The 26902-nt window shown below is 38.6% G+C and overlaps 2 protein-coding genes and 1 pseudogene across 2 annotated transcripts; 2 read left to right on the top strand and 1 right to left on the bottom strand.

The window, feature by feature from the left end:
* The window catches only part of LOC121506522, a 13562-nt pseudogene extending 6659 nt beyond the window's left edge, over positions 1 to 6903 (top strand).
* A 1005-nt stretch (positions 6904 to 7908) lies between these two features.
* Positions 7909 to 12752, top strand: prozb (protein Z, vitamin K-dependent plasma glycoprotein b). Its single transcript, XM_041782185.1, has 8 exons — positions 7909 to 8266; positions 9224 to 9384; positions 9493 to 9517; positions 9628 to 9795; positions 10103 to 10234; positions 10316 to 10395; positions 11754 to 11898; positions 12015 to 12752. Exons 1-8 carry the CDS (start codon positions 8188 to 8190, stop codon positions 12644 to 12646), a joined length of 1422 nt encoding a protein of 473 aa, XP_041638119.1. The 5' UTR covers positions 7909 to 8187; the 3' UTR covers positions 12647 to 12752.
* A 699-nt stretch (positions 12753 to 13451) lies between these two features.
* pcid2 (PCI domain containing 2) lies at positions 13452 to 26073 on the bottom strand. Its single transcript, XM_041781979.1, has 15 exons — positions 25949 to 26073; positions 21197 to 21252; positions 21014 to 21103; positions 20861 to 20934; positions 20695 to 20760; positions 20555 to 20596; positions 20357 to 20411; positions 20155 to 20258; positions 18650 to 18725; positions 18344 to 18485; positions 18056 to 18156; positions 17789 to 17862; positions 17592 to 17717; positions 13734 to 13857; positions 13452 to 13647 (listed from the first exon to the last, which is right to left on the bottom strand). Exons 2-15 carry the CDS (start codon positions 21230 to 21232, stop codon positions 13558 to 13560), a joined length of 1200 nt encoding a protein of 399 aa, XP_041637913.1. The 5' UTR covers positions 21233 to 21252; positions 25949 to 26073; the 3' UTR covers positions 13452 to 13557.
* Positions 26074 to 26902: the final 829 nt, after the last annotated feature.

The raw sequence follows: 26902 nt of genomic DNA, 5'->3' as shown, positions 1-26902 counted from the left end.
GCATTTATATAGGTGTGCACAGATATTATACATGCATTTATATAGGTGTGCACAGATATTATACATGCATTTATATAGGTGTGCACAGATATTATACATGCATTTATATAGGTGTGCACAGATATTATACATGCATTTATATAGGTATGCACGATATTATACAGGCATTTATATAGGTGTGCACAGATATTATACATGCATTTATATAGGTGTGCACAGATATTATACATGCATTTATATAGGTGTGCACAGATATTATACATGCATTTATATAGGTATGCACGATATTATACAGGCATTTATATAGGTGTGCACAGATATTATACATGCATTTATATAGGTGTGCACAGATATTATACATGCATTTATATAGGTGTGCACAGATATTATACATGCATTTATATAGGTGTGCACAGATATTATACATGCATTTATATAGGTGTGCACAGATATTATACATGCATTTATATAGGTGTGCACAGATATTATACATGCATTTATATAGGTGTGCACAGATATTATACATGCATTTATATAGGTGTGCACAGATATTATACATGCATTTATATAGGTGTGCACAGATATTATACATGCATTTATATAGGTATGCACGATATTATACATGCATTTATATAGGTGTGCACAGATATTATACATGCATTTATATAGGTGTGCACAGATATTATACATGCATTTATATAGGTGTGCACAGATATTATACATGCATTTATATAGGTGTGCACAGATATTATACATGCATTTATATAGGTGTGCACAGATATTATACATGCATTTATATAGGTGTGCACGATATTATACATGCATTTATATAGGTATGCACGATATTATACAGGCATTATATAGGTGTGCACAGATATTATACATGCATTTATATAGGTGTGCACGATATTATACATGCATTTATATAGGTGTGCACGATATTATACATGCATTTATATAGGTATGCACGATATTATACATGCATTATATAGGTGTGCACAGATATTATACATGCATTTATATAGGTGTGCACAGATATTATACATGCATTTATATAGGTATGCACGATATTATACAGGCATTTATATAGGTGTGCACAGATATTATACATGCATTTATATAGGTGTGCACAGATATTATACATGCATTTATATAGGTGTGCACAGATATTATACATGCATTTATATAGGTGTGCACAGATATCATACATGCATTTATATAGGTGTGCACAGTTATTATATATGCATTTATATAGGTGTGCACAGATATTATACATGCATTTATATAGGTGTGCACAGCGCTATTTTTCCAAGAAACATTTGAAAAAAGAAGAAAGAATAAAAAATCACATAGCATTTTGTGAATGTTTCGCGGTGTAGTTAATTTATGACATATTTCTGCTCAAACTATTTACGGATCGGTCAGGTTTCCAATATGCCCCCCCCCCCCATATTAAACTCATTCCTGCGCCCTTGCCCCATCCCACTTAGCCGTGCCCCTAAGGTTTTAGACACTCCGCTCTGGTAGTAGGTTGTGTGTATGGATTCTTTTGGGAACAGGGGGTTGAGTTGAAGAGCGAGGGCTACATGGCCCTTAAAACAATCTTCCAGAGGCACACACCAAACCCAGCGTTAAAAATCTCTTGTCGTAGAAATGACCAGTATTGCGGTCTCGTCATGAATGCTGTTGATGTATCCAGAAGTTAAAGGTCCCCCATCTACCAGTACACCTGTAACTGTTTTAAGGTGCACAGGGCACCTGGAAGTTGATATGGGACTGAGCCTTCCTAGACACTAAAGCTCAGACCTATCTCGGTAAATCCCGAAGTCATCTGTAGAGTTGGTAAAGGGACATCTCTGTCTTACTGTGTTCGTCCACAGATGGCAATTGGTGCCAGTCACAGCCGTGTTTATACGGAGGACTTTGCAAAGACGGCATCGGCAGCTACACATGCCTCTGTCAGGCCGGGTACCAGGGCTTCAACTGTGAAATCGGTACTGAACCCCGTCAGCTAAGTGTCCCTTAAACCTTCCTTTCTGTTTTTCTGACGTCGTTCCTTTGTCCTTGCAGTGATTCCTGAGCTCTGTGAGATAAGAAATGGAGGTTGTCAACACTTCTGCAATGTCAACAGAGGAGATGTTGAGTGTTCCTGCGCTGATGGATATTTCCTGGAATCGGATGGCAAATCCTGCAACTCCAACGGTGAGAGGGCGATTACACCTTCGATATGTGCCAAAACACTTTGTATAGTTGATGAAGGATTCTTTTAGAGATGAAACTTTCCTGTGCCTGATGTCTGACTCCAAGCTTCTCACAAACTCTTGCAGAAACATTCAAATGTGGCGCCATCATACCGGAAGATATCAGGAGTGTATTCATTCATGAGCGGAAGAATGAGACCGTCGGGAACGCTACTGAGTCAGATCTGAATGGTTTCAACAACAGCTCCGATGACCTGGTAAACAGGTCCTCTTCAGCCTCTCCAATCGACAGCAGCGTGCAGGTAGAGGAGACCGTCCAGGAGGAGCAGCTATTCCCAAAAAGGTCCAGTGTGACTCGCATCGTTGGCGGAGAGAACTGTCCACCTGGAGAATGTCCGTGGCAGGTATGAGCATCTTTTAGAAGAATTACAAGTAAAAATCAGCATACTTCATCTCTCTATCATTTTAAGATCACTAATATACCAGAAAACGTTCCCTTTTGATGACTCTCCGTTGAAGGCAACTTTTTAAAAATGGGTGGAACTGGTCAGCTGCACCCACTTTCCAAAAGTCGCCAACAACGGTCTGTTATTTGGCAGAAAATGTAGGTAAACATCCCCAGCTTCATCAACATTCCGTCCTCATACAAAATGTGGCTTGTCATTCCACCAGCTGAAACGAGCATGACAGCCAATCACTAGTTGACCTTTTGACCTGTGGAATGTTCCAGGTGTTTTTGAGCATTCTACAACTTTCACAGTAGTTTCTTACTCTTGTCCCAATGTTTTTGGAACACGCTGTGGGCATCAGATTCAACAGAACTTGGGTGTAGGGCTGAGTGGTCCTCTTCTTATCTCAGCTGTGATAAAATGTCTGTAAAAAGTGAAATAAGAAAAGGACCAGCAGAGAAAGCTAAAGAAGGACATTCAGGACTCCTGGAAGCCCTTCACTGAAGATCTAGTCTGTCGGTCCGATACTTTAAGGACACCTGGATCCATGATTTTAAAGTTAGATTCTTCTGAATACGTGATCATCTCTGCAGGTTGTCAGGTTCTTTGTTCTGTTTTGTTCTCACAGGCTCTCCTCATGAATGAAGAAGACCAAGGGTTCTGTGGAGGAACCATCCTCAATGAATACATCATCCTGACCGCCGCCCACTGCATGAACCAATCACGCTACATCTACATCAAGCTTGGTAGGCCATCTTTGTAAACTCAGGCTTAATCATCATCATAAATGTTTCTAATCTGTTCATTCAGTAAAACTCTCCTTCTTCTTGTTCAGGCGAGTTTGACGTGTTTAAGGATGATGGTAATGAAGCTGTCCACATGGTGGAAACGATCATCAGCCAGAGGTTACAATCCGAACACCTACCACAACGACATCGCACTCATCAAAGTGGCCACGCCCATCAAGTTCACCCCGTACATCCTGCCCGCCTGCTTACCTGAGGCAGACTTTTGCAGAAAAGGTGAACCTTTGAACGCACCTCCAGACCCTCTGATTTAAACAAATGTTTGTCATAAACCTCAACAAATACTTTGACAACTGGAAAAAGGTTTATAAGATTAACTTCCTGCTCTGACTTTGAAGTATGATGGTGCTCTGATGTCCAGGCAAGAGGAGCTGTCCATATAAGGCTGTAGAAGGATGATGTCATCCTTTGAAGCTTATAAAACATTCCATCCTCTCCCTTTGAAGATGTCATTAGGGCTTACAAAACATTCCGTCTTCTGACTTTGAAGATGATGTAATCAGAGCTCATACATCATTTCATCCTCAGACTTTGCAGATGTTGTCATCAAAGCGTATGAAACATTCCATCCTCTGCCTCTGAAGATGATTTCATCATATTTTATAAAACATTCCATCCTCTGCCTTTGAAGATTTCATCAAATCTTATAAACATTCCATCCTCTGCCTCTGAAGATGATTTCATCAGATTTTATAAAACATTCCATCCTCTGCCTTTGAAGATATATCAAATCTTATAAACATTCCATCCTCCGCCTCTGAAGATGATTTCATCAGATTTTATAAAACATTCCATCCTCTGCCTTTGAAGGTTTCATAAAATCTTATAAACATTCCGTCTTCTGCCTCTGAAGATGATTTCATCAGATTTTATAAAACATTGCATCCTCTGCCTTTGAAGATTTCATCAAATCTTACAAACATTCCATCCTCTGCCTCTAAAGATGATTTCATCAGATTTTATAAAACATTGCATCCTCTGCCTTTGAAGATTCATCAAATCTTATAAACATTCCATCCTGTGCCTCTGAAGATGATTTCATCAGATTTCATAAAACATTCCATCCTCTGCCTTTGAAGATATATCAAATCTTATAAACATTCCGTCTTCTGCCTCTGAAGATGATTTCATCAGATTTTATAAAACATTCCATACTCTGCCTTTGAAGATATATCAAATCTTATAAACATTCCATCCTCCGCCTCTGAAGATGATTTCATCAGATTTTATAAAACATTCCATCCTCTGCCTTTGAAGATTTCATCAAATCTTATAAACATTCTGTCTTCTGCCTCTGAAGATGATTTCATCAGATTTTATAAAACATTGCATCCTCTGCCTTTGAAGATTTCATCAAATCTTATAAACATTCCATCCTCTGCCTCTAAAGATGATTTCATCAGATTTTATAAAACATTCCATCCTCTGCCTTTGAAGATTCATCAAATCTTATAAACATTCCAACCTCTGCCTCTGAAGATGATTTCATCAGATTTCATAAAACATTCCATACTCTGCCTTTGAAGATTCATCAAATCTTATAAACATTCCATCCTCTGCCTCTGAAGATGATTTCATCAGATTTTATAAAACATTCCATCCTCTGCCTTTGAAGATATATCAAATCTTATAAACATTCCATCCTCCGCCGCTGAAGATGATTTCATCAGATTTTATAAAACATTCCATACTCTGCCTTTGAAGATATATCAAATCTTATAAACATTCCATCCTCCGCCTCTGAAGATGATTTCATCAGATTTTATAAAACATTCCATCCTCTGCCTTTGAAGATATATCAAATCTTATAAACATTCCGTCTTCTGCCTCTGAAGATGATTTCATCAGATTTTATAAAACATTCCATACTCTGCCTTTGAAGAGTTCATCAAATCTTACAAACATTCCATCCTCTGCCTCTAAAGATGATTTCATCAGATTTTATAAAACATTCCATCCTCTGCCTTTGAAGATTCATCAAATCTTATAAACATTCCAACCTCTGCCTCTGAAGATGATTTCATCAGATTTCATAAAACATTCCATACTCTGCCTTTGAAGATTCATCAAATCTTATAAATATTTCCATCCTCTGAAGATGATTTCATCAGATTTTATAAAACATTCCATCCTCTGCCTTTGAAGATTCATCAAATCTTATAAACATTCCATCCTCTGCCTCTGAAGATGATTTCATCAGATTTTATAAAACATTCCATACTCTGCCTTTGAAGATATATCAAATCTTATAAACATTCCATCCTCCGCCTCTGAAGATGATTTCATCAGATTTTATAAAACATTCCATCCTCTGCCTTTGGAGATTTCATCAAATCTTATAAACATTCCATCCTCTGCTTCTGAAGATGATTTCATCAAAGCTTATAAAACATTCCATACTCTGCCTTTGAAGATTCATCAAATCTTATAATCATGTTCCCAGTCTTTTCCTACCCTGACCAGACTCTGTGGGAATGTCTACATGACTAGCTCTAAGCTGTGTTGGACAAGCTTGGGGCAAATCCATTATCTAACCCCAAATTACATTTAGGAGTGATCTTCATGCTCTTTTATCTCAGAATAAAGCAATCTAACGTTTTGAAGCGGGTTTTAGAGCCCAGCTGCTTTTCTCTTGACTCTTGTAAATAATAAATGTGCCATTATTGTTGAATGTTAACACAGGTCTTAAGATGTTGAAGGTTAATTTTACACCACATGAGCAAACAGAGGATGTCTAAGTTTGTGGCTCTTCTACAGGTCCTGATGAAGGAGCCTAACGGGTTGGTTAGCGGTTTTGGACGAATCGGCGAGGGTAGGCAAACGTCTCCCACCATGAAGCGCCTCGCTGTCCCCTACATAGATCGGCACATCTGCATCGAATCCACTCCACTGCGAATCTCTCAGCGCATGTTCTGTGCTGGCTATGACACAGAAGCCAAGGACGCCTGCCAAGGCGACAGCGGCGGGCCACACGTCACACGCTACGGCAGCACGTTTTTCGTCACCGGTGTTGTGAGCTGGGGCGAAGGCTGCGCACGAAGGGGCAAATACGGAGTCTACACCAAAGTGTCCAAATACATCCGCTGGATCCGTGAGGGCACCGAAATGCTGATGCCACAAGACACGGGCAGGGACCGGTTGAAGAGGCACACCGGGCCGATCAAGAGGCTAACGCTATAAAATCACAAAGCTGCTCACTGAGCTCCACACGCCGAGCTTTGGTGTAATCCCTGATTCAGTCCTTCAGAAACTATAATTCACATTTTAGATTAGAAGTACTTCATGCTAACTGCCAATGTCTTCAATCCCTCTGGGGTTCCCCAGGGTTCTGTTCTTTTTCTGTTTGTGCTCTCAAATATTTTGAAGATATTTTAATCAGTTTTGTCTATTTTCATCAGTAAGAAATGTGCTTTTTCTGCCCCATTAAAAAAATAAAGAAACTCTTTGAACCAGTGTAAGAGTGCAGTTTTCTGTGTGAGGACCTCCATCATGAAAATAAGAGCTGTGGTAAATTATCCTGGGAGAATGAGGAGAATAAAGCCTTATGAGCCCTAAAAGTGTGGAGGTTTCACCCTCAGGCCCTCCTTCAAAAAAATCACACTCTCCCTCTTAAAGCCCTTTTAGGACATTGGAAATATTTAGAAATATTAAACATGACAGAATTTTTTTTATATTTGGTCCTTTACTCCAGTCCTCGTCATGTATGGCAAATGTGAATTCATTTTCACCATTTAATTTTTCCTCAGACTCTGACATCCATAGAAAACAGCCAAAGTAGTTTTAGTTGAAATAATTAATTCCACCGGCCTACAGTCACTGATATATCCTATCAGTTCAAACAAGGTCATTATCGCCCACAATGCCTCTCCGCAAACATTGAAAAATGGTGAAATTTGGCAGCATTTTTTTGGTGTGTAAATATTTTTACCTCTGAATGACTGAATTACAGAGGAATTAACCGGATTTCTTATTTCTGTATTGCAGTGGCAGTGAAATGAAAATAAGTGGTTTTAATGGTAGTCGATGAGGCCTAAAAGGGCTTCGGGAGGGCAAGTGTGAGTTTTTTGTCTACACACTGGAAAATTCTGTCAACACAGTGTGGATAATGAAATTTCATTAAAAAATGAACATCTTTGTCAAATATCATCATCTCAGCATGAGAACTGCCGAAGTAAGAGCAAAAAAAACCAAAAAACCTCCTATATTCTTGTTTCTGGTCCAACCTAGAGCAGTTTTACCTTTGTGGTCGGGATTAAATGATTAATCTCGCTGATGTTTACCCCAAATAAACAAACCTGGGGAGTATTGACGTTTCCAAAGGTCGGACTGCGTGGTCTTTTAGGACGGCCAGAGTTCACCACAGGAACACATTGTTAACGGGAAATCACTTTCTTTACAATTAACTCATTAATGACTGAGGTGTGAATGACACAGGAGGAAATCTGATTCTAGACTGTTTAAAAATGATTTAAATGTCTATGATCAGACAGCAGACTAATCTATAACACACCAAACCTTTCAGATTTCATTCAAATCTCATAAAAACCCTCCAAATACTGTAACAATGTTTCTATACGTTAAAAACTGAAGGAAGTGACTCTAAATGCTGCTAACAGTCTTTTCTGTTTCCCAGTCTGCTGCTGGGTCTGGACCCGTGGGTGTGTATTTATTTGTGTACGTATCCATAAGTGTCTGTGTGTTTGTTTAGTCAGTGTCGTGGCGGTTGCCATCATGTCGGCTTGTTGTCGAGCGTCTCTTCTTTCCCTCTGCCTCCTCGGTGGCTTCCTTCAGGTCCTCAGCCAAGAACGAGGTGAGAAATGAACATTCAGTTTTAGTGGATACATTCGGTTTATTTTTTAAATGAAGCACAATGATCAAATAGGACACACCACAAAATAATAACTGGGAGTGAGAATGTCTTATTCAGAATAAAAACATGTTTGTTCTTGTTTTCAATAATTCTACATTTAAATGTTGATTACACCGTTTGTAAGCGTGGTGTTATTAAAACTAAGTCAAATGACTGCTGTAATATGGAAGAGGATGAGTGGAAATGATAGATTTAATCTAACTTGTTATTTTTCTAAATCCTAGATCCAAGTCAGAATTCTGGGATCAAAGAATTCTTTCCTTGATCTTAGAATTCTTTCTTTGGTCTTATAATTTTGACTTTGATCACAGAATTCCTTCTTTGATCTCATAATTTTGACTTTGATTTTAGAATTCTTTCTTTGATCTCAAAATTTTGACTTTGATCTTATAATTTTGACTTCGATAGCAAAATTCTGACTTTGATCTCATAAATTCTTTCTTTGATCTCAGAATTCTGACTCTGATCTCAGAATTCTTTCTTTGATCTCAGAATTCCTTCATCTCAGAGCTCTGACATTGATCACAGAATTCTGAATTTGATCTCAAAATTTTGACTTTGATCTTAGAATTTTGACTTTGATCTCAGAATTCTTCCTTAGATCTCATAACTCTGGCTTTGATCTTAGAATCTTCTTTGATCTCAGATTTCTGACCTTGATCTCAAGATTTTTTCTTTGATCTTAGAATTCTAATTTTTATCTTTGAATTCTGATTTTAAACATTAAAGTATGACTTTTCTTTCGGTATTCTGACTTGATGTTAAAAAAAAATCAACCTTTGTAGGTTGTAGCTTTAAAAACAAAATCAACCACACTGTGATGCAAATACAGCTAAAGTTGTAGACTCAAAGTTTTAATTACATCCTTCAAAAGTGAAACATGTCTTGTGTGTGCAGTGTTTCAGGTGCCGCCCAACCACAGCGTCTTCCTGCGGTCCAAACGGGCGAATCAGTTCCTGGTGGAGGAGATCCTACAGGGGAACCTGGAGAGGGAGTGTTACGAGGAGCAGTGCAACTACGAGGAGGCCCGCGAGTACTTCGAGGATGACGACCGGACGGTTAGAACCAATCAATCTGATTAATACTAGAAAAGATGCAAACTTAGGGTTCACATCTGTGACTTTAGAGGCTCGTTTGACCTGTACCTCGTGTTCATTCCTCCTCAGATCGCCTTCTGGACAGTTTACTACGGTCAGTAACTATCAGACAATATCTTTAGGATGAACTCAAACCCCAGAGAGAGATTTATTTTAGTATATCATTTCCTTCTCTGATGATTGATCATTTGTGTTTCTGATCAGATGGGGATCAGTGCCAGCCTAACCCCTGCCTCCATGAAGGGAACTGTACTGACAAACTAGGCGGGTTCCTCTGCTCATGCCCAGACCCCCACTATGGTCAGGTCTGTGAACTGAGACTACTGGAGGATGGAGGAGCAGCCCCTACCGCACCACAGGTCAACGCAGCAGGTTTGACCAGAACTTTAAATAAGCTCAACGCCTCCATTCAGAGGGTGGTCTGTAGGATTCTGTTGTCCTCAGTGAAATCTGAATGATTACCTGCATGGCAGAGGATGAGGCCACTGACTTCTTTGTTTGTTTAGATCAAAGTCAGAATTTCAAGATTATATTCAGAATCTGAGGTCAAAAGAGTTGGATCTTTTGAGTTGGATTAAGGAAAATGTTTTCAGTGGCACTGATCCGTTTCCAAAAGACTAAAAATCATTTTGTGTAATTATTTTTATTTTGTGTTCATTGGTCGTGTCTCTCCTTCCAGAAGTTTCAGAGTGTCCGACTGACGGACCCACGGCATGCCACCAGGTGTGCACAGCCTCCTACTACTCCTTCAGGTGCTCCTGCTTGCCGGGATTCAAACTACAGGAGGACGAACGCACATGCTTACCTGAAGGTCTGACTCCAACCCTCCAAAATAATATGCAACATCAAACCAACTGAAAGTGGTGAAATAACAAAGGGCTTCTGTTCTTAGCTGAGTTTCCCTGTGGACAACTTCCCCCAGACTTCAGCACAACTGCATCAATCTGTGACCATGGAAGGTGCCCCTGGCAGGTGAGACCACAGCCATGTTAAATTCACCAACTGACACTAAAAATGTTGGTGACTGAAAGCTAAGACTGAGCACTTTGATTAAGACTGGATCAAAACTTTCAAGCATAAAAATGATTAATTGTAATAATACAGAGATTTCAATCTAAATATCACCAATGTTTTCAAGTTTTGCATCCAAAGTCAAAATTCTGAGTTAAAAAAAAGTTTCTCTTTAATCTCAAAATTCTGACTTAAATCTCCAAATTCTGACTTTAATCTCATAATTCTGGCTTTGATCTCAGAATTCTGACTTTGATCTTAATTTTCTGACTTTAATCTCAGAACTCTGGCTTTGATCTGAGAATTCTGACTTTGATCTTAATTTTCTGACTTTAATTCTTAGAATTTTGACTTTGATCTCAGAATGCTGACTTTAATCTCAACATTCTGACTATGACCTTAAAATTCTGAATTTCATATTAGAATTCTAAGCTTGATTTCAGAATTCTGAATTTAATTTGAGAATTCTGGCTTTGATCTCAGAATTCTGACATTGATCTCAGAATTCTGGCTTTGATCTCAGAATTCTGACTTTGATCATAGATTTCTGGCTTTTATCCCTGAATCCTGGCTTAATCTCAGAATTCTGGCTTTCATCTTGGAATTCTGACTTTGATCTGAGAATTCTAGCTTTGATCTGAGAATTCTGACTTTAATCTGAGAATTCTTGCTTTGATCTGGGAATTCTGATTTAATCTCAGAATTCTGACTTTGATCTCAGAATTCTGTTTTTAATCTCAAAATTCTGACTTTGACCTCAAAATTCTGAATTTAATCTTAGAATTCTAACTTTGATCTCAGAATTCTGACTTTAATCTGAGAGTTCTGGATTTGATCCTTGAATCCTGGCTTAATCTCAGAATTCTGGCTTTAATCTCAGAATTCTGACATTGATCTCAGAATTCTGGCTTTGATCACAGAATTCTGGCTTTGATACGCAAATCCTTGCTTAATCAGAATTCTGACTTTAATCTGAGAATTCTGGCTTTGATTTCAGAATTCTGACTCTATTCTCAAAATTCTGACTTGGATCTCAGAATCCTGTCTTTCATCGAGCACTTCTGACTTTTTTGAATAGCAACAGGGGGAAAAAGTATGGTTCTAAAAAAAAAAGACTAAATTCGAATATGCTATGGTTCAGATCAGCCAATCAGAGCAAGGCTCTCCTCAGTGATTCTTTCATTTGAGCTTTTCCATCTCTGACACACTTCAGAGGAAAACCTCTGAAAATAACTTCTCCCTAATTATTACTGCTTTACCGCCCCCCTCAGGACAAACTACTGTAGCCACACTGTCGGTGTTTTGTGTTCTGCCTCCAGGTGTCGCTGTTAACCCGCAGAGGCGCTGTGCCCTGTTCTGGCGTTGTGCTGGGTCGACGCGCCATCCTGACTGCCGCCAGTTGCCTCCAGCTGGAGTCTGAGCGAACACCCAACCTCCGACCGTCAGACTTCTACGTCATCACTGGTATTTTACTTTAAAGTTTGACTTCTTTAGCAGAATTTCTACCAATTACATACCTTCAAAATAAAGGCTGCTGTCCAATGTAACAATGTTTTTGTCTCCTTTTTGTCATTTTCAAGGGTTAACAAAGAATATCTACCCAGTCCGTGCTGTGTACGTCCACAACCGTTACCGAAAGAATTACCATGACAACAACCTGGCCTTACTAGAGCTGGCCCACCCTTTGCCCTTTAGCCGCCTTCTTATCCACCTCTGCCTGCCCACCAAGGACTTTTGTGAGAACATCCTGATGCATTCTGGGCGAACAGGCATCACTGCAAGACGTGGGGTCAGTGGGACCGAGGAACTGGTCTACATGACGCTGGATGAGTGTCGCAGTCAGCTGAATGTCTCCCACCCAATCAGCAATAAGATGTTCTGCATGAAGTCGCTGAACGAGCATTCAGGGGGCCTAAACCGCGCCCAGAGGAGCCTCGATGGAGCACAGGGAGCGCCAGAGGGACCTCTGAGTATCCAAAACAGCACCCAGGAACGGCAGTGTGGTGCTCTGCTGCCGGGGACACCTGTTGTGACCGTAGATCGGGGGACGGTGTTTGTGACCGGGCTGCTGTTGTCTTCATTGGAAGGTTGTGACGAAAGCGGTCTTGTGTTCACAAAACTGTCCCGCTACCTGAACTGGATCAGACCAAGAGTGGAGGCCGCTGAGGATCACATGACCCAACAGGTCATCCAGTACCCTGAGAATGACTAAGAACTGGCCCTCCGCAGATCATCACTTTAAAAATTGTGTTCAATGTAGATCTGACATTTCTGTGATATAAAAGGTTTGAATGTATTAAACTCACCTGTAGAAAATACACCTAAACATCCTTTTTACTAGAAGTCGTCTTTGAGTTACTAAACTCAGAGTTTCAGCCGAGGTTCATCTACACTAAAGAATGTCTATGATGACATCACATGACTTTAATGTCTGTATGATGCCATCCCTCCTACTGTCCCTAATCAGCCACAACATCATTCAGTCTATGCTGATTTTTAGACACCATTTCTCACGTATTCATCTTTGTTTTAAATAAAACATGGTTTACTTGTGAACTGGGCCAACAGTACTACATAACCCACAACCTTAGAGTGTCACAGAAATGATCCTGATTGGCTGAACCAGCCGCCAGGCGTGCAACTTCACAGTTTTATCGAGAAGCCAGAAGAAGGACATATGTATACTATCCACCAGATTGTAGTCAACAGCCCTACATTACCCACAATCCTCTAATGCTGCACTCTCATCTCTGATTGGTGGAGCCTGAGTTTCAGCTGTTGGCTGCTACTAGTGAAGTGAATTTGAATACTTTACGCTAAAATGTTTAGATTAGGACCCTAAATGATCAACAGGACTACTAAATACACAGGAACAGAGGCTTATATCTTCATCTTTACATTTGCTAACAACAAAGACTCCAATACCCACAATACACCACTCAAGCATCCAGGAAACCCAGACTGGGTTGTGATTGGTTAAATAATCAAAGACTGAGACATTGTATAAAACATCTTCTGTTTAATTCAACAAAAAATTTACAGTACAAAATAAAAAAAAAAACAGTAAAGGTGGAAAGTTTCCTGTGGAGCATCACAGCCTGAGGGGATTGTGGGTAATGTAGTCTAGGAGATAGAGGAGAGAGGAGGGAATGGGTTCTGTTTACTGACCACAAGCTTCTGGTGCTGATGGGAGATGTAACCTTTAATGTGACCCTGAGAGGACAGACAGGAAATGAAGAAGAGGAAGTTAGCATTTATGGTAGAGTTCAGACTGTGTTCAAGTGTCCGTGTGACCTCACCATGTATATGAGGTTGGCCAGGATGCACTGCACCTCGTCAATGTCCACATCCTCCACCTTCATCATCCTCAGAGACACAAGGAAGGCATCCAGAGGCAGCTGGTGAGTCCGCAGCAGCAGGTACCTGCAGTCAGGAGACAAAAGACTTTAACATTTAACAAACTTGTTAAATATTAACAATTCATAATTTAAACCCTAAACACTGTCCAAAACTTTGACCTGAAGGTCGCCGTCTAACCTTCCATCATATCTGGTAGCTTCATAACCTGACACGCCAGATGGATTTGTTTCACACATCCAATAGGAAACGTTTTGGAAAAGGCAGAAGCTTAGAAAAATCTTGGAGTGTGACTGGATGAACGTTCTGTCACATCTCTACGGGCCAATCCGAGCAACAAAACACATGATGTAGCCGCTATCAAGCTGTGCGTGCGCAGCTACTGAGGAATATCGTGAAACATGGCGACTATAGGCATGTACATACTCAACTTTTGTCATTTTTGAAAAGAAAACAACTCACTGCTGTTCTTTGTTCTTCTTTTAACGAAGAAATGTCATCAAGTTCTGATAAAACTGGCGCTTTAACAGCATCCACGCTAATCTCTTCCTCCATAACTGCACCGGTCTCTTGTTGCTACTTGTTTACGTCACGACTCTGCCGCACCTGAAAGTACTGCCCCTCATCACTGATTGGCCCTGTCACTTTCTAACCGGACCCAAACAGTTCAGATGGGAGCTTTGCAAGATGGATTCACCAGTGAAAAACAAGGAAACGGGCGTATCCATTTGCTTTGAAGGTTAGTAGCTTCATGAGTGTGGATGTGAATATAGGAAACTAATGCCCCGTTTACACAACAACGTTTTAGAGTGAAAACGCAAAAGTTTTGTAGCGTTTTGGCTTTCCGTTTACATGACAACGGTGTTTTGGTGCCTGAAAACGCAAGTTTCTGGAAACGGGCTCCAGAGTGGAAGTTTTCCAAAACGCCCCCGTCTCCGTGTAAACAGGGAAAACGACACTTCCTGAAAACGCACATGCGCACTACGGCTGCAATCAGCTGTCAAGCACGAGTGTTGCAGCACTCTGGACCCAGCCGTGGCAGCTCGAGCCGAGCCGTCTGATGTAGTTTACTGCTTGTCATGTCACAGACAGCTGGATTTAGAAAAGAGGACACATTATTCTCGCATAGAAGGCTATCAGGGCTAGTTTCTTTAGATAAAGTCATGCTATTAATTCTTGAAATGACTACTTTTACCTTTTTTATCGATCATCATCATAATCACCGTCATCACCATCGTAGTGAGGCAGAATTTCATGGCTCATATTAACACAAAAATGCTTTGCTAGAGCAGTCTTGTTATAATGTAGATATCCAATGAGAATAATTAATTCCCCATGGAAAAATTCAGCTCCTACAGCCTTTAACTTCTCGTGGATTTTCTTAGAAAGCGTGGTGCTGCACATAAGTGCAGCTGGAGCCTTTTTTCAGGATAACATTTCTATTTTCCTATATATCTGCTTCTCGGAAATGACTGAGACTTTTTTCCTTTAAGTTTTAATAACTTACTGAATTTCCCTTCAGGGATAAATTAAGTTATTGTATTGTATTGTGACTCCCCTGTCTCCTCCTCCACTGGCTACATATCAATGCTCAGCTGATGGAGGAGACAGGATTAGAGCTTCTGTGTTTAGTTAAAAAGATAGTTAATCACTTCCAAGAAGCAGATAAAATTGAAAAAGGGGAAGTAGAAATATTGTTCTGAAAAAGCTATCATTCTTTTGCTGCACTAAAAGCAGGAAGCGTTGCACTTTCGGAGAAAATCCATGAGAAATCAAAGGCTTTAGTATAAAAATTTGTCCCTGGAAAATCAAACAGTCTTAACAGGATTTCATTATAATAAGACTGGTCTTGCAATGCATTTTTGTGTTTATATGTGCCGTAAAATTTCGCTGCCGCACTACGATGGTGATGAGGAGGATTTAGTGATGAACTACTCTCATGCACACATGTATGATAAAAATGTTACATATCAAAAACACATGAAAAACTCTGTCCTTGTTGTAGAGACAGTTTTGTTGTGTAGTAAATCACCAAGGCGTTTTTCTGTTTCCTGCGTTCTCGTGTAGATGGAGATTGTTTTCAAAATGTTACCGTGTAAACGTGGAACTTTTGAGAAACGAAAACGGAAAACGAAACAAAATGTTGTCGTGTAAACAAAACCTAAACTAGAGTCTGACGTCAAGGGTAACAATTAAAGAGTAACTAAAGCCAGAGATTGATTTAAAGAGTAACTAGAGCCAGAGATTAATTTAAAGAGTAACTAGAGCCAGAGATTGATTTAAAGAGTAACTAAAGCCAGAGATTGATTTAAAGAGTAACTAGAGCCAGAGATTGATTTAAAGAGTAACTAAAGCCAGAGATTGATTTAAAGAGTAACTAAAGCCAGAGATTGATTTAAAGAGTAACTAAAGCCAGAGATTGATTTAAAGAGTAACTAGAGCCAGAGATTGATTTAAAGAGTAACTAAAGCCAGAGATTGATTTAAAGAGTAACTAGAGCCAGAGATTGATTTAAAGAGTAACTAGAGCCAGAGATTGATTTAAAGAGTAACTAAAGCCAGAGATTGATTTAAAGAGTAACTAAAGCCAGAGATTGGTTTAAAGAGTAACTAGAGCCAGAGATTGATTTAAAGAGTAACTAAAGCCAGAGATTGGTTTAAAGAGTAACTAGAGCCAGAGATTGATTTAAAGAGTAACTAAAGCCAGAGATTGATTTAAAGAGTAACTAGAGCCAGAGATTGATTTAAAGAGTAACTAAAGCCAGAGATTGATTTAAAGAGTAACTAAAGCCAGAGATTGGTTTAAAGAGTAACTAGAGCCAGAGATTGATTTAAAGAGTAACTAGAGCCAGAGATTGATTTAAAGAGTAACTAGAGCCAGAGATTGATTTAAAGAGTAACTAGAGCCAGAGATTGATTTAAAAGAGTAACTGAAGGAAGCCAGAGATTGATTTAAAGAGTAACTAGAGCCAGAGATTGATTTAAAGAGTAACTAGAGCCAGAGATTGATTTAAAGAGTAACTAGAGCCAGAGATTGATTTAAAGAGTAACTAGAGCAGTGGTACTCAACCTTATTCTACCAAAGAGCCACAATACAAACCAGGAATGTACGGTAGATAATAGATGAGTTACTCTGTAGTTGAAATAAAACAGTGAGCTGGTGGATAATTATGTGGTTAATGGGATACAAATGTCTGTATAATGTCAGATGAAACTATATGTCACTGATTTTTATTTTATTTTTTAATTTTATTCATCACTGACAATAGGCTAAAACCTTGTATCTCAATTTTTCGTGATTTTAATTTTTTTTTTAAAAACCACAAGCTACCTGAAGGAGAGACCAGGACATAGGGGCATGGATAAGGAAGACACTTTTTCTCGTGGAATCAGCCTCATTTTAAGAGAGTGTCACAGCAACGGCTCTGATTGGTGAAGATTACATTTCAGATATTGGCTACTACCAGTGAAGTGAACAGTCAGGAAAAAGTGAGCAGTAAGTATCAATAAGTATTTTTGTTCAAATGTCAGGATTTGGACCTCTAAATGATCAACAATACCACCATAGTGGTCTGACTGTTTAGATATGTCCTGCTTTGCTGCTCTGATTGGCCCTTTATGAATGTGACAGAATGTTCGTCCAGTTCCGCTCTGAGTTTTATTTTGAAAGGTTCTGTGTTTCTGTGGGATGTTGCCCTGATGGATGTGAGTCTTTCTGCTGTGTCAGGTTGAGATTAAGGTGCTTTCAGCTGTAGTGTGTCTGTGGTCCCAGCAGGGGGTGCTGTGAGCAGATGAACTCACACTTTCTTGAAGAGGTTCCTGTAGGTGATGATCTTGAGCTTCTCCAGGATTAGGAAGATCCCACAGCGGATGAAGAAGGTCTCGTGTTTGGACAGAGCTTCATTCAGCAGCAGCAGGTTCCCCTCGCTGACACAGAAAACCGGCAGGTTAACCAGGTGAGATCAGCTGACAGTATGACATCACTTCCTGAAGCTTACCTCACAGCTTTGGTGACGTCTGCAAACTGCATGAGGTCATACTTCCTGAGCAGCTGATGAGTCGGCATGTGACCCTGAAACAGAACCAAGACCAGCTTTGATGGGGAGCATGTTTGATACTGGGACTGTAACCAGGTTTAAACTGGTCTGAGCACATCTTAATTTATCTTGACTAGTCTAAACTGGTTTAAAATGGTCTTAAGTTGTCTAAACTAGGCCAAACTAGTCTAAACATGTTTAAACTGGTTTAATGTAATGGTTTCTGACCAGCAGCATCTTGACAGGCAGCAGGTAGATGAGAATCATCCTCTTGTTCTTCTGACTGGAGCGGTGACAGTGGTCAAAAGCGTATGACAGAAACTCCTCCGCTTTAAAGAAGGACAGAACATTTTTGTATTTTTATTAATTATTTGGGGGCTTTTAGCTCCTTAATTCAGACAGAAGAGAGGGTGGAGTCAGAAACAGGAGAAAGAGAGAAAACACGTGAGAGGAGCCACAGTCTGGATCTGAACCTTGCCCCCCCTTCAAGGATTACAGCCTCCGCGGTGTGGTCACCTGGTTTGAAGTCGCTGTCGAACATGGCTTTGCGGCCAACGTAGTATTTGTAGGTGACTTTCTGAGCCGGGCTGTAGTCGTTCTTCAGGTTGGAGCTGTCGATGGCTCGGATCAGAGGCTTACACAGATGCAGCTTATTGATCTGACAAAAGTTAAAACTCATAGTTACTGAACAATGTTGACACGCTGCCCTCAGCCTGAGTGAGACTTTATCTAAATCCATTCTAGAGCATGAGTCTAAATTTTTATCACTTAAAGAAATACAATAAATTATAATCATTGATTGATAAATACTCCTTATTTTACCTTAAAGTAGATCTTGAAGAGCTGGTTGCTCAGAAACATCATCCCCCACTTTTTGGAGTCCTCAATCCCCGCACGACTATGAAAAACAACAAAATGAAACTGTGACATTTATAACACGATCTTCAAAATAATCCTGAAAATTCAGCAGGATGAAATATAAATCAAGAAAAGAACAAAACAAGTTCATCTGATTTCTGAAGGGAGGTTTAAACCGTACTTGCTGTAAAATCCGGTTTATAAGACACTCTTTAATACCTATTACTCATCCATGAAATAGTCTGCTTCTTACCAAAAAATGAATGGACCCCACGGAAGGTTTCTTTGAGACATTACATTTATCCCAATTCTAAAAATATCACATAGAATTCTGGGTCAGAATTATGGGATCAAAGCCAGAACTCTGAGATCAAAGTCAGAATCCTGAGATCAAAGTCAGAATCCTGAGATCAAAGTCAGAATCCTGAGATCAAAGACAGAATCCTGAGATCAAAGTCAGAATCCTGAGATCAAAGTCAGAATCCTGAGATCAAAGACAGAATTCTGAGATCAAAGTCAGAATCCTGAGATCAAAGACAGAATCCTGAGATCAAAGACAGAATTCTGAGATCAAAGTCAGAATCCTGAGATCAAAGACAGAATTCTGAATTCAAAGTCAGAATCCTGAGATCAAAGACAGAATCCTGAGATCAAAGTCAGGATTATGAGATCAAAGTCAGAATCCTGAGATCAAAGACAGATACTGAGCTCAAAGACAGATACTGAGATCAAAGTCAAAATTCTGAGATCAAAGTTAGAATTCTGAGCTCAAAGACAGAATTCTGAGATCAAAGTCAGAATTTTGAGATCAAAGACAGAATTTTGAGATCAAAGTCAGAATTCTGATATCAAAGACAGTATTATGAGATCAAAGTCAGAATCCTGTGATCAAAGTCAGAATTTTGAGATCACAGTCAGAATACTTGGGTGCAGACAGCGTAGTGGTTTAAGGCATGTCCCATTAATTGGGCAACCTGGGTTTGAATTCGGACCTTGTCCCTTTTCCAAAGTCTCTCCCCCACTCTCTTATCCCTATTTCTAAGTTTATCTCCTGTCCAACTTTATCAATAAAGGCACAAAATGCTAAAAATAAGAGTTCTGAGATCAGAGTCAGAAGGTCAAAGTGTTAAGGATGACATCATCAAAGGCAGAGAGTGGAATATTTTACAGACTTTAAGATTAAAGAATCACTTCACAAAGATAAAGGATGGATTGTTTATGAAGCTGGGGACATTGGGAGTTGTTTCCCCCATTTTTGCCAAACAGTAAGCCATAGTTCCATCCTTGGGGAAATGGTTGCCACTGGCTGTTGACTTCACTGAACATGATGTAAACCATCACACAGGGAGACCGTTTAAACCTTTTCAAACCCTAGGAGGACGTGCAGCGTGTTTGGTATTTTACAGTCTGCTATAAGCCCATGTGTGTATATTTGGTGTGTATGCTGAATGTATTTTGTGTGTACTGACTTGTCGCTGGCACACACTCTAAAGCAGCTCATCAACTGCTCAGCTGCTTTCTCCAACATCTCCCCCGGCTGACCTTTACTCTTCTTCTGCAGCTGCTGCTCTGCCTGAAACCAGCATCATCTTCATCATCATGAGCCATCTTCATCAGCATCATCTTAATCATTATGAGCAGCAAGCTTTCACAGATCATTTTAATTCTTACATTGTTGGCAAATATCCTGAGATCCAGAGTGACGGCGTACATCACCGGCAGAGCCCTGGAACAAATACCAGCATCCTGTTTTTTGTTTGCTATGATAGCATTAATGTTCCAACATCCTGTCCACACTTCATCATTGTCCATAAATCATACAGATGTAGATGGAGAGCTAAGCTAAGCTAGCCTTTGTCTTTTACTCACCAGTTCTCCTCTTTGTGGGACTGAAAGGCTCTCAGGAAGGATGTGGGTGGTTAAGGAAGGACACTGATTAATTACTGATCATTGATAAAACCATTATGTGATGTTCAAAGTCTCATTTGTTTGTTTTGTTTAAAGGATATTGAACAACGAGCGTCTGGAACTTGTAAGCTTCAACAAAGTCGTGATTGGCCACTGCGTAGGTACATCTGTAACAAACATAAAGTAGAATCAAACATACATACTAACAGAATAATAAGACATTTATTCCCAGTTTGAAATAAAGATAATCAACCTTTCCTGTCCTACCTGAGATGAGCGGCGACCATCTCGTCGTACGGCGGCTCCAGGAGCTGCTGACATTTTTCTTCCGGACTGGCTAGCTGAAACAGAAACACACACAAATAAGTAAGGCTGTATCCTAGCAACAACAGGTCTCTACCTGGGAGGGCAGCGTCTCACCTGGAGCCTGGGGTTGGCAACGTGTGGGTGTTTGAAGGAGAGCAGCTCAGCACAGAAGGAACCCTCGTGGTTATCGATGGCCTCATAAACCTGTGGAAGGAAAACACCAACAAAGAAGTCATCACTATGACTCTGACATGCAAGTGTAATGGAGCCCCGTGGAGGTCAAAGGTCATGGGTTACCTGCTGCAAGTACTGGTTGATGGTGATGTGAGCCATGACTGCCACTGGACCTGAAACTAGAGATGCACTGATCGTAAAAATTAGGGACCATACAGATGTTTAAATAATATCATTATTTAATTCAGTACTTCCAAAAATAGAATAATACATTTGGAACTTTTAGACGGGAGAGTAAGTCATATTCCAAACAAAAAATCAGATTTTTAAAAATTCATTTAAAGCCTATGAAACATTCCATTCCCTTCCTTTGATGATGATGATGGTATCCTTTACTCATTTTAAGCCTACATAACATTCCATTCCCTTCCTTTGATGATGATGGTATTCTTTACTCATTTTAAGCCTATATAACATTCCATTCCCTTCCTTTGATGATGATGATGGTATTCTTTACTCATTTTAAGCCTATATAACATTCCATTCCCTTCCTTTGATGATGATGATGGTATTCTTTACTCATTTTAAGCCTGTATGACATTCCATTCCCTTCCTTTGATGATGATGGTATTCTTTACTCATTTTAAGCCTATATAACATTCCATTCCCTTCCTTTGATGATGATGATGGTATCCTTTACTCATTTTAAGCCTATATAACATTCCATTCCCTTCCTTTGATGATGATGGTATTCTTTACTCATTTTAAGCCTATATAACATTCCATTCCCTTCCTTTGATGATGATGATGGTATCCTTTACTCATTTTAAGCCTATATAACATTCCATTCCCTTCCTTTGATGATGATGGTATTCTTTACTCATTTTAAACCTATATAACATTCCATTCCCTTCCTTTGATGATGATGATGGTATCCTTTACTCATTTTAAACCTATATAACATTCCATTCCCTTCCTTTGATGATGATGATGGTATCCTTTACTCATTTTAAGCCTATAAAACATTCCATTCCCTTCCTTTGATGATGATGGTATTCTTTACTCATTTTAGGCCTATATAACATTCCATTCCCTTCCTTTGATGATGATGGTATCCTTTACTCATTTTAAACCTATATAACATTCCATTCCCTTCCTTTGATGATGATGATGGTATCCTTTACTCATTTTAAACCTATATAACATTCCATTCCCTTCCTTTGATGATGATGATGGTATCCTTTACTCATTTTAAGCCTATATAACATTCCATTCCCTTCCTTTGATGATGATGATGGTATCCTTTACTCATTTTAAACCTATATAACATTCCATTCCCTTCCTTTGATGATGATGATGGTATCCTTTACTCATTTTAAGCCTATATAACATTCCATTCCCTTCCTTTGATGATGATGGTATTCTTTACTCATTTTATTCCTATATAACATTCCATTCCCTTCCTTTGATGATGATGATGGTATCCTTTACTCATTTTAAGCCTATAAAACATTCCATTCCCTTCCTTTGATGATGATGGTATTCTTTACTCATTTTAGGCCTATATAACATTCCATTCCCTTCCTTTGATGATGATGATGGTATCCTTTACTCATTTTAAGCCTGTATAACATTCCATTCCCTTCCTTTGATGATGATGATGGTATCCTTTACTCATTTTAAGCCTGTATAACATTCCATTCCCTTCCTTTGATGATGATGATGGTATCCTTTACTCATTTTAAGCCTGTATAACATTCCATTCCCTTCCTTTGATGATGATGATGGTATCCTTTACTCATTTTAAGCCTGTATAACATTCCATTCCCTTCCTTTGATGATGATGATGGTATCCTTTACTCATTTTAAGCCTACATAACATTCCATTCCCTTCCTTTGATGATGATGGTATTCTTTACTCATTTTAAGCCTATATAACATTCCATTCCCTTCCTTTGATGATGATGATGGTATTCTTTACTCATTTTAAGCCTATATAACATTCCATTCCCTTCCTTTGATGATGATGATGGTATTCTTTACTCATTTTAGGCCTATATAACATTCCATTCCCTTCCTTTGATGATGATGGTATCCTTTACTCATTTTAAACCTATATAACATTCCATTCCCTTCCTTTGATGATGATGATGGTATCCTTTACTCATTTTAAGCCTATATAACATTCCATTCCCTTCCTTTGATGATGATGGTATTCTTTACTCATTTTAAGCCTATATAACATTCCATTCCCTTCCTTTGATGATGATGGTATATTCTTTACTCATTTTAAGCCTGTATGACAGTCCATTCCCTTCCTTTGATGATGATGGTATTCTTTACTCATTTTAAGCCTATATAACATTCCATTCCCTTCCTTTGATGATGATGATGGTATCCTTTACTCATTTTAAGCCTATATAACATTCCATTCCCTTCCTTTGATGATGATGGTATTCTTTACTCATTTTAAGCCTATATAACATTCCATTCCCTTCCTTTGATGATGATGGTATCCTTTACTCATTTTAAACCTATATAACATTCCATTCCCTTCCTTTGATGATGATGATGGTATCCTTTACTCATTTTAAACCTATATAACATTCCATTCCCTTCCTTTGATGATGATGATGGTATCCTTTACTCATTTTAAGCCTATATAACATTCCATTCCCTTCCTTTGATGATGATGATGGTATCCTTTACTCATTTTAAACCTATATAACATTCCATTCCCTTCCTTTGATGATGATGATGGTATCCTTTACTCATTTTAAGCCTATAAAACATTCCATTCCCTTCCTTTGATGATGATGATGGTATTCTTTACTCATTTTAGGCCTATATAACATTCCATTCCCTTCCTTTGATGATGATGATGGTATCCTTTACTCATTTTAAGCCTGTATAACATTCCATTCCCTTCCTTTGATGATGATGATGGTATCCTTTACTCATTTTAAGCCTATAAAACATTCCATTCCCTTCCTTTGATGATGATGGTATTCTTTACTCATTTTAGGCCTATATAACATTCCATTCCCTTCCTTTGATGATGATGATGGTATCCTTTACTCATTTTAAGCCTATATAACATTCCATTCCCTTCCTTTGATGATGATGATGGTATCCTTTACTCATTTTAAGCCTGTATAACATTCCATTCCCTTCCTTTGATGATGATGATGGTATCCTTTACTCATTTTAAGCCTATATAACATTCCATTCCCTTCCTTTGATGATGATGATGGTATCCTATACTCATTTTAAGCCTGTATAACATTCCATTCCCTTCCTTTGATGATGATGATGGTATCCTTTACTCATTTTAAGCCTGTATAACATTCCATTCCCTTCCTTTGATGATGATGATGGTATCCTTTACTCATTTTAAGCCTATATAACATTCCATTCCCTTCCTTTGATGATGATGATGGTATCCTTTACTCATTTTAAGCCTATATAACATTCCATTCCCTTCCTTTGATGATGATGATGGTATCCTTTACTCATTTTAAGCCTGTATAACATTCCATTCCCTTCCTTTGATGATGATGATGGTATCCTTTACTCATTTTAAGCCTATATAACATTCCATTCCCTTCCTTTGATGATGATGATGGTATCCTTTACTCATTTTAAGCCTGTATAACATTCCATTCCCTTCCTTTGATGATGATGATGGTATCCTTTACTCATTTTAAGCCTGTATAACATTCCATTCCCTTCCTTTGATGATGATGATGGTATCCTTTACTCATTTTAAGCCTATATAACATTCCATTCCCTTCCTTTGATGATGATGATGGTATCCTTTACTCATTTTAAGCCTATATAACATTCCATTCCCTTCCTTTGATGATGATGATGGTATCCTTTACTCATTTTAAGCCTGTATAACATTCCATTCCCTTCCTTTGATGATGATGATGGTATCCTTTACTCATTTTAAGCCTATATAACATTCCATTCCCTTTCTTTCTTTCTTTCTCTTTTGCACACACTGGCTGGAGTTAAATCAGCTCCCCCCTCCCTAATTATGAGTAAATCATGTGCTACATCAAACCAAAAACACTGACCATACACTGCAGATGACTACATTTGTGGAGTTTCAGGCTGGACCAACAGATGTATGTCAGCTTTCCTCATTCCTTAAACTGTAAACTATTTGAAGGACTTAGATTTTGTTGACATTCAATATGCAGGAATTTGCAAGTAAATTTTAGCCGATACTGATGTTTGATTATATTTCAGATCTAAAATCTATTACGGCACATCCCTACTTTCCCCTTATTTAGTTGGTCGTTGGAGTTTCATGAGTTTATTTAAAATCTGTCTGCATATCTTCTCGGTGCATTGTCAACATTTTTGTACGATTTGAACGATGAAATGTTCCCATTCAGAGTTGATGACTATTTAATGAATGAAACCTCTTTGTTGATGTGTGGTCTACATTAACCATCGCTTTATTTCATAAATTAGGATTTTCAGCTGTGATTGTCGTTGAAATTAAAAGTTAAGAGGTGATTACTCTACATCTGAATGTCTTTTTATTCAGGAATACTATAGAGTATTTTTAATTAGGTTAAAATTATATAAAACATTAACACTGTTATCAAATCCTCTCATTCAAGAAGACTTCAGACTTTAGAAAATCTCTTAGAATCAAAAACCTATTTAATATGATTTCATTAAGTATATATCACGGTATTATTTCCTAAACGTGTTTGAATTTGTAGTTTTAACTCAGAACAGACCTAAAGCTAACATGCTAACTTGTAGTTCATTCATCCTGTTGATGACAAATTACTCTGAACGGAGGTTAAACCGTTTCATTTATATATAAAAATAAACAGGAATATTTTCAATTACCTTTAAGTGTCGCTGTAATCCAGAAAAATTGTCCTCTTTCTGTTTATTGAGGGTGAAAACAGGACATCCTTACTCTGTCGCTAACATGCTAACCCGCACACCGCTACTTCTTCACAACTTCCGGGTTATCGGGGACTGTTTCCGGTAAGATTTCGAAATAAAATACTCCCTAAAAAATAAAAACCGTTATAGATACCAATCGTTCCTCGATTTTATCTACTTGCGCTTTCCTACGGAGGTTCCAGCTTATTTAATAATAACAATATAATTAGAACGAGCACAAAATACTGAAATAAGGAACTTTAGTGGCTCTGGACTTTTCTGTTCACATGTAATGAGAATTAAACATAGTCTATAATTTTCTAAATGTGATAAATTTAAATCTGCATCAGAAGTGGGAACCCATGGGTACCAAGAGGGCCACATTAATTTTACTGTCATACCAAACAGCAAAATCGTTAGAAATTGTCAGACATTCTCAAATCAATCATTGTGAATTATTAATTCAATGACAGGCAGGATGCTGCTTTTATACTTCTTCATAAAACTATCATTTATGTTTGTAAACTCGAGGGACAAACAGAATTGAATCCATTTTCAGCTGCTTTTTAGTGCAGTGACTTATTGCCTTTTTATTTACAGGTGCATTTGATTTTGCAAATAAGGGGAATGTTTAAGGGGAGGAGAAACATCACCAGCTTCACCAACATTCCCTCTCTTTTTGTCGATGTCATCCTTGAAAGCCTGTAAAACATTCCATCCTTTCACACTGTAAACAGCTCGATCTTTTCCTACTAAGAAAGTTAAAGACATCCGACAGTAGAATAGTATTTTTATTCATGTTTCTGACTTCAGAAGAACAGTAACGATAAACAGGAAACATGCAGCAGAAATTACAGACAAATATGGCCGTGATAAATATAGTCATTTTAATTGTGATCAGAACTGGACGTT

The sequence above is a fragment of the Cheilinus undulatus genome, linkage group 24 (assembly GCF_018320785.1).
Source record: "Cheilinus undulatus linkage group 24, ASM1832078v1, whole genome shotgun sequence".
Taxonomy (NCBI): domain Eukaryota; kingdom Metazoa; phylum Chordata; class Actinopteri; order Labriformes; family Labridae; genus Cheilinus; species Cheilinus undulatus.
The sequence above is the reverse complement of the archived record's forward strand: the minus strand, read 5'-3'. Positions and strand labels throughout refer to the sequence as shown.

Bases quoted from the DNA above. Each gene is read 5' to 3' on its own strand.
- pcid2 (XM_041781979.1), bottom strand. From the start codon at position 21,232: ATGGCTCACATCACCATCAACCAGTACTTGCAGCAG. The intron at 18,157-18,343 runs GTGACCACACCG...CCTTCTTTAAAG, and splicing joins CGACAGCGACTTCAAACCAG to CGGAGGAGTTTCTGTCATAC. The intron at 13,858-17,591 runs GTGAGTTCATCT...TCCTGACTGCAG, and splicing joins AGGAACCTCTTCAAGAAAGT to GTACCTGCTGCTGCGGACTC.
- prozb (XM_041782185.1), top strand. From the start codon at position 8,188: ATGTCGGCTTGTTGTCGAGCGTCTCTTCTTTCCCTCTGCCTCCTCGGT. The intron at 9,385-9,492 runs GTTAGAACCAAT...ATTCCTCCTCAG, and splicing joins TCGAGGATGACGACCGGACG to ATCGCCTTCTGGACAGTTTA. The intron at 9,518-9,627 runs GTCAGTAACTAT...GTTTCTGATCAG, and splicing joins CTTCTGGACAGTTTACTACG to ATGGGGATCAGTGCCAGCCT.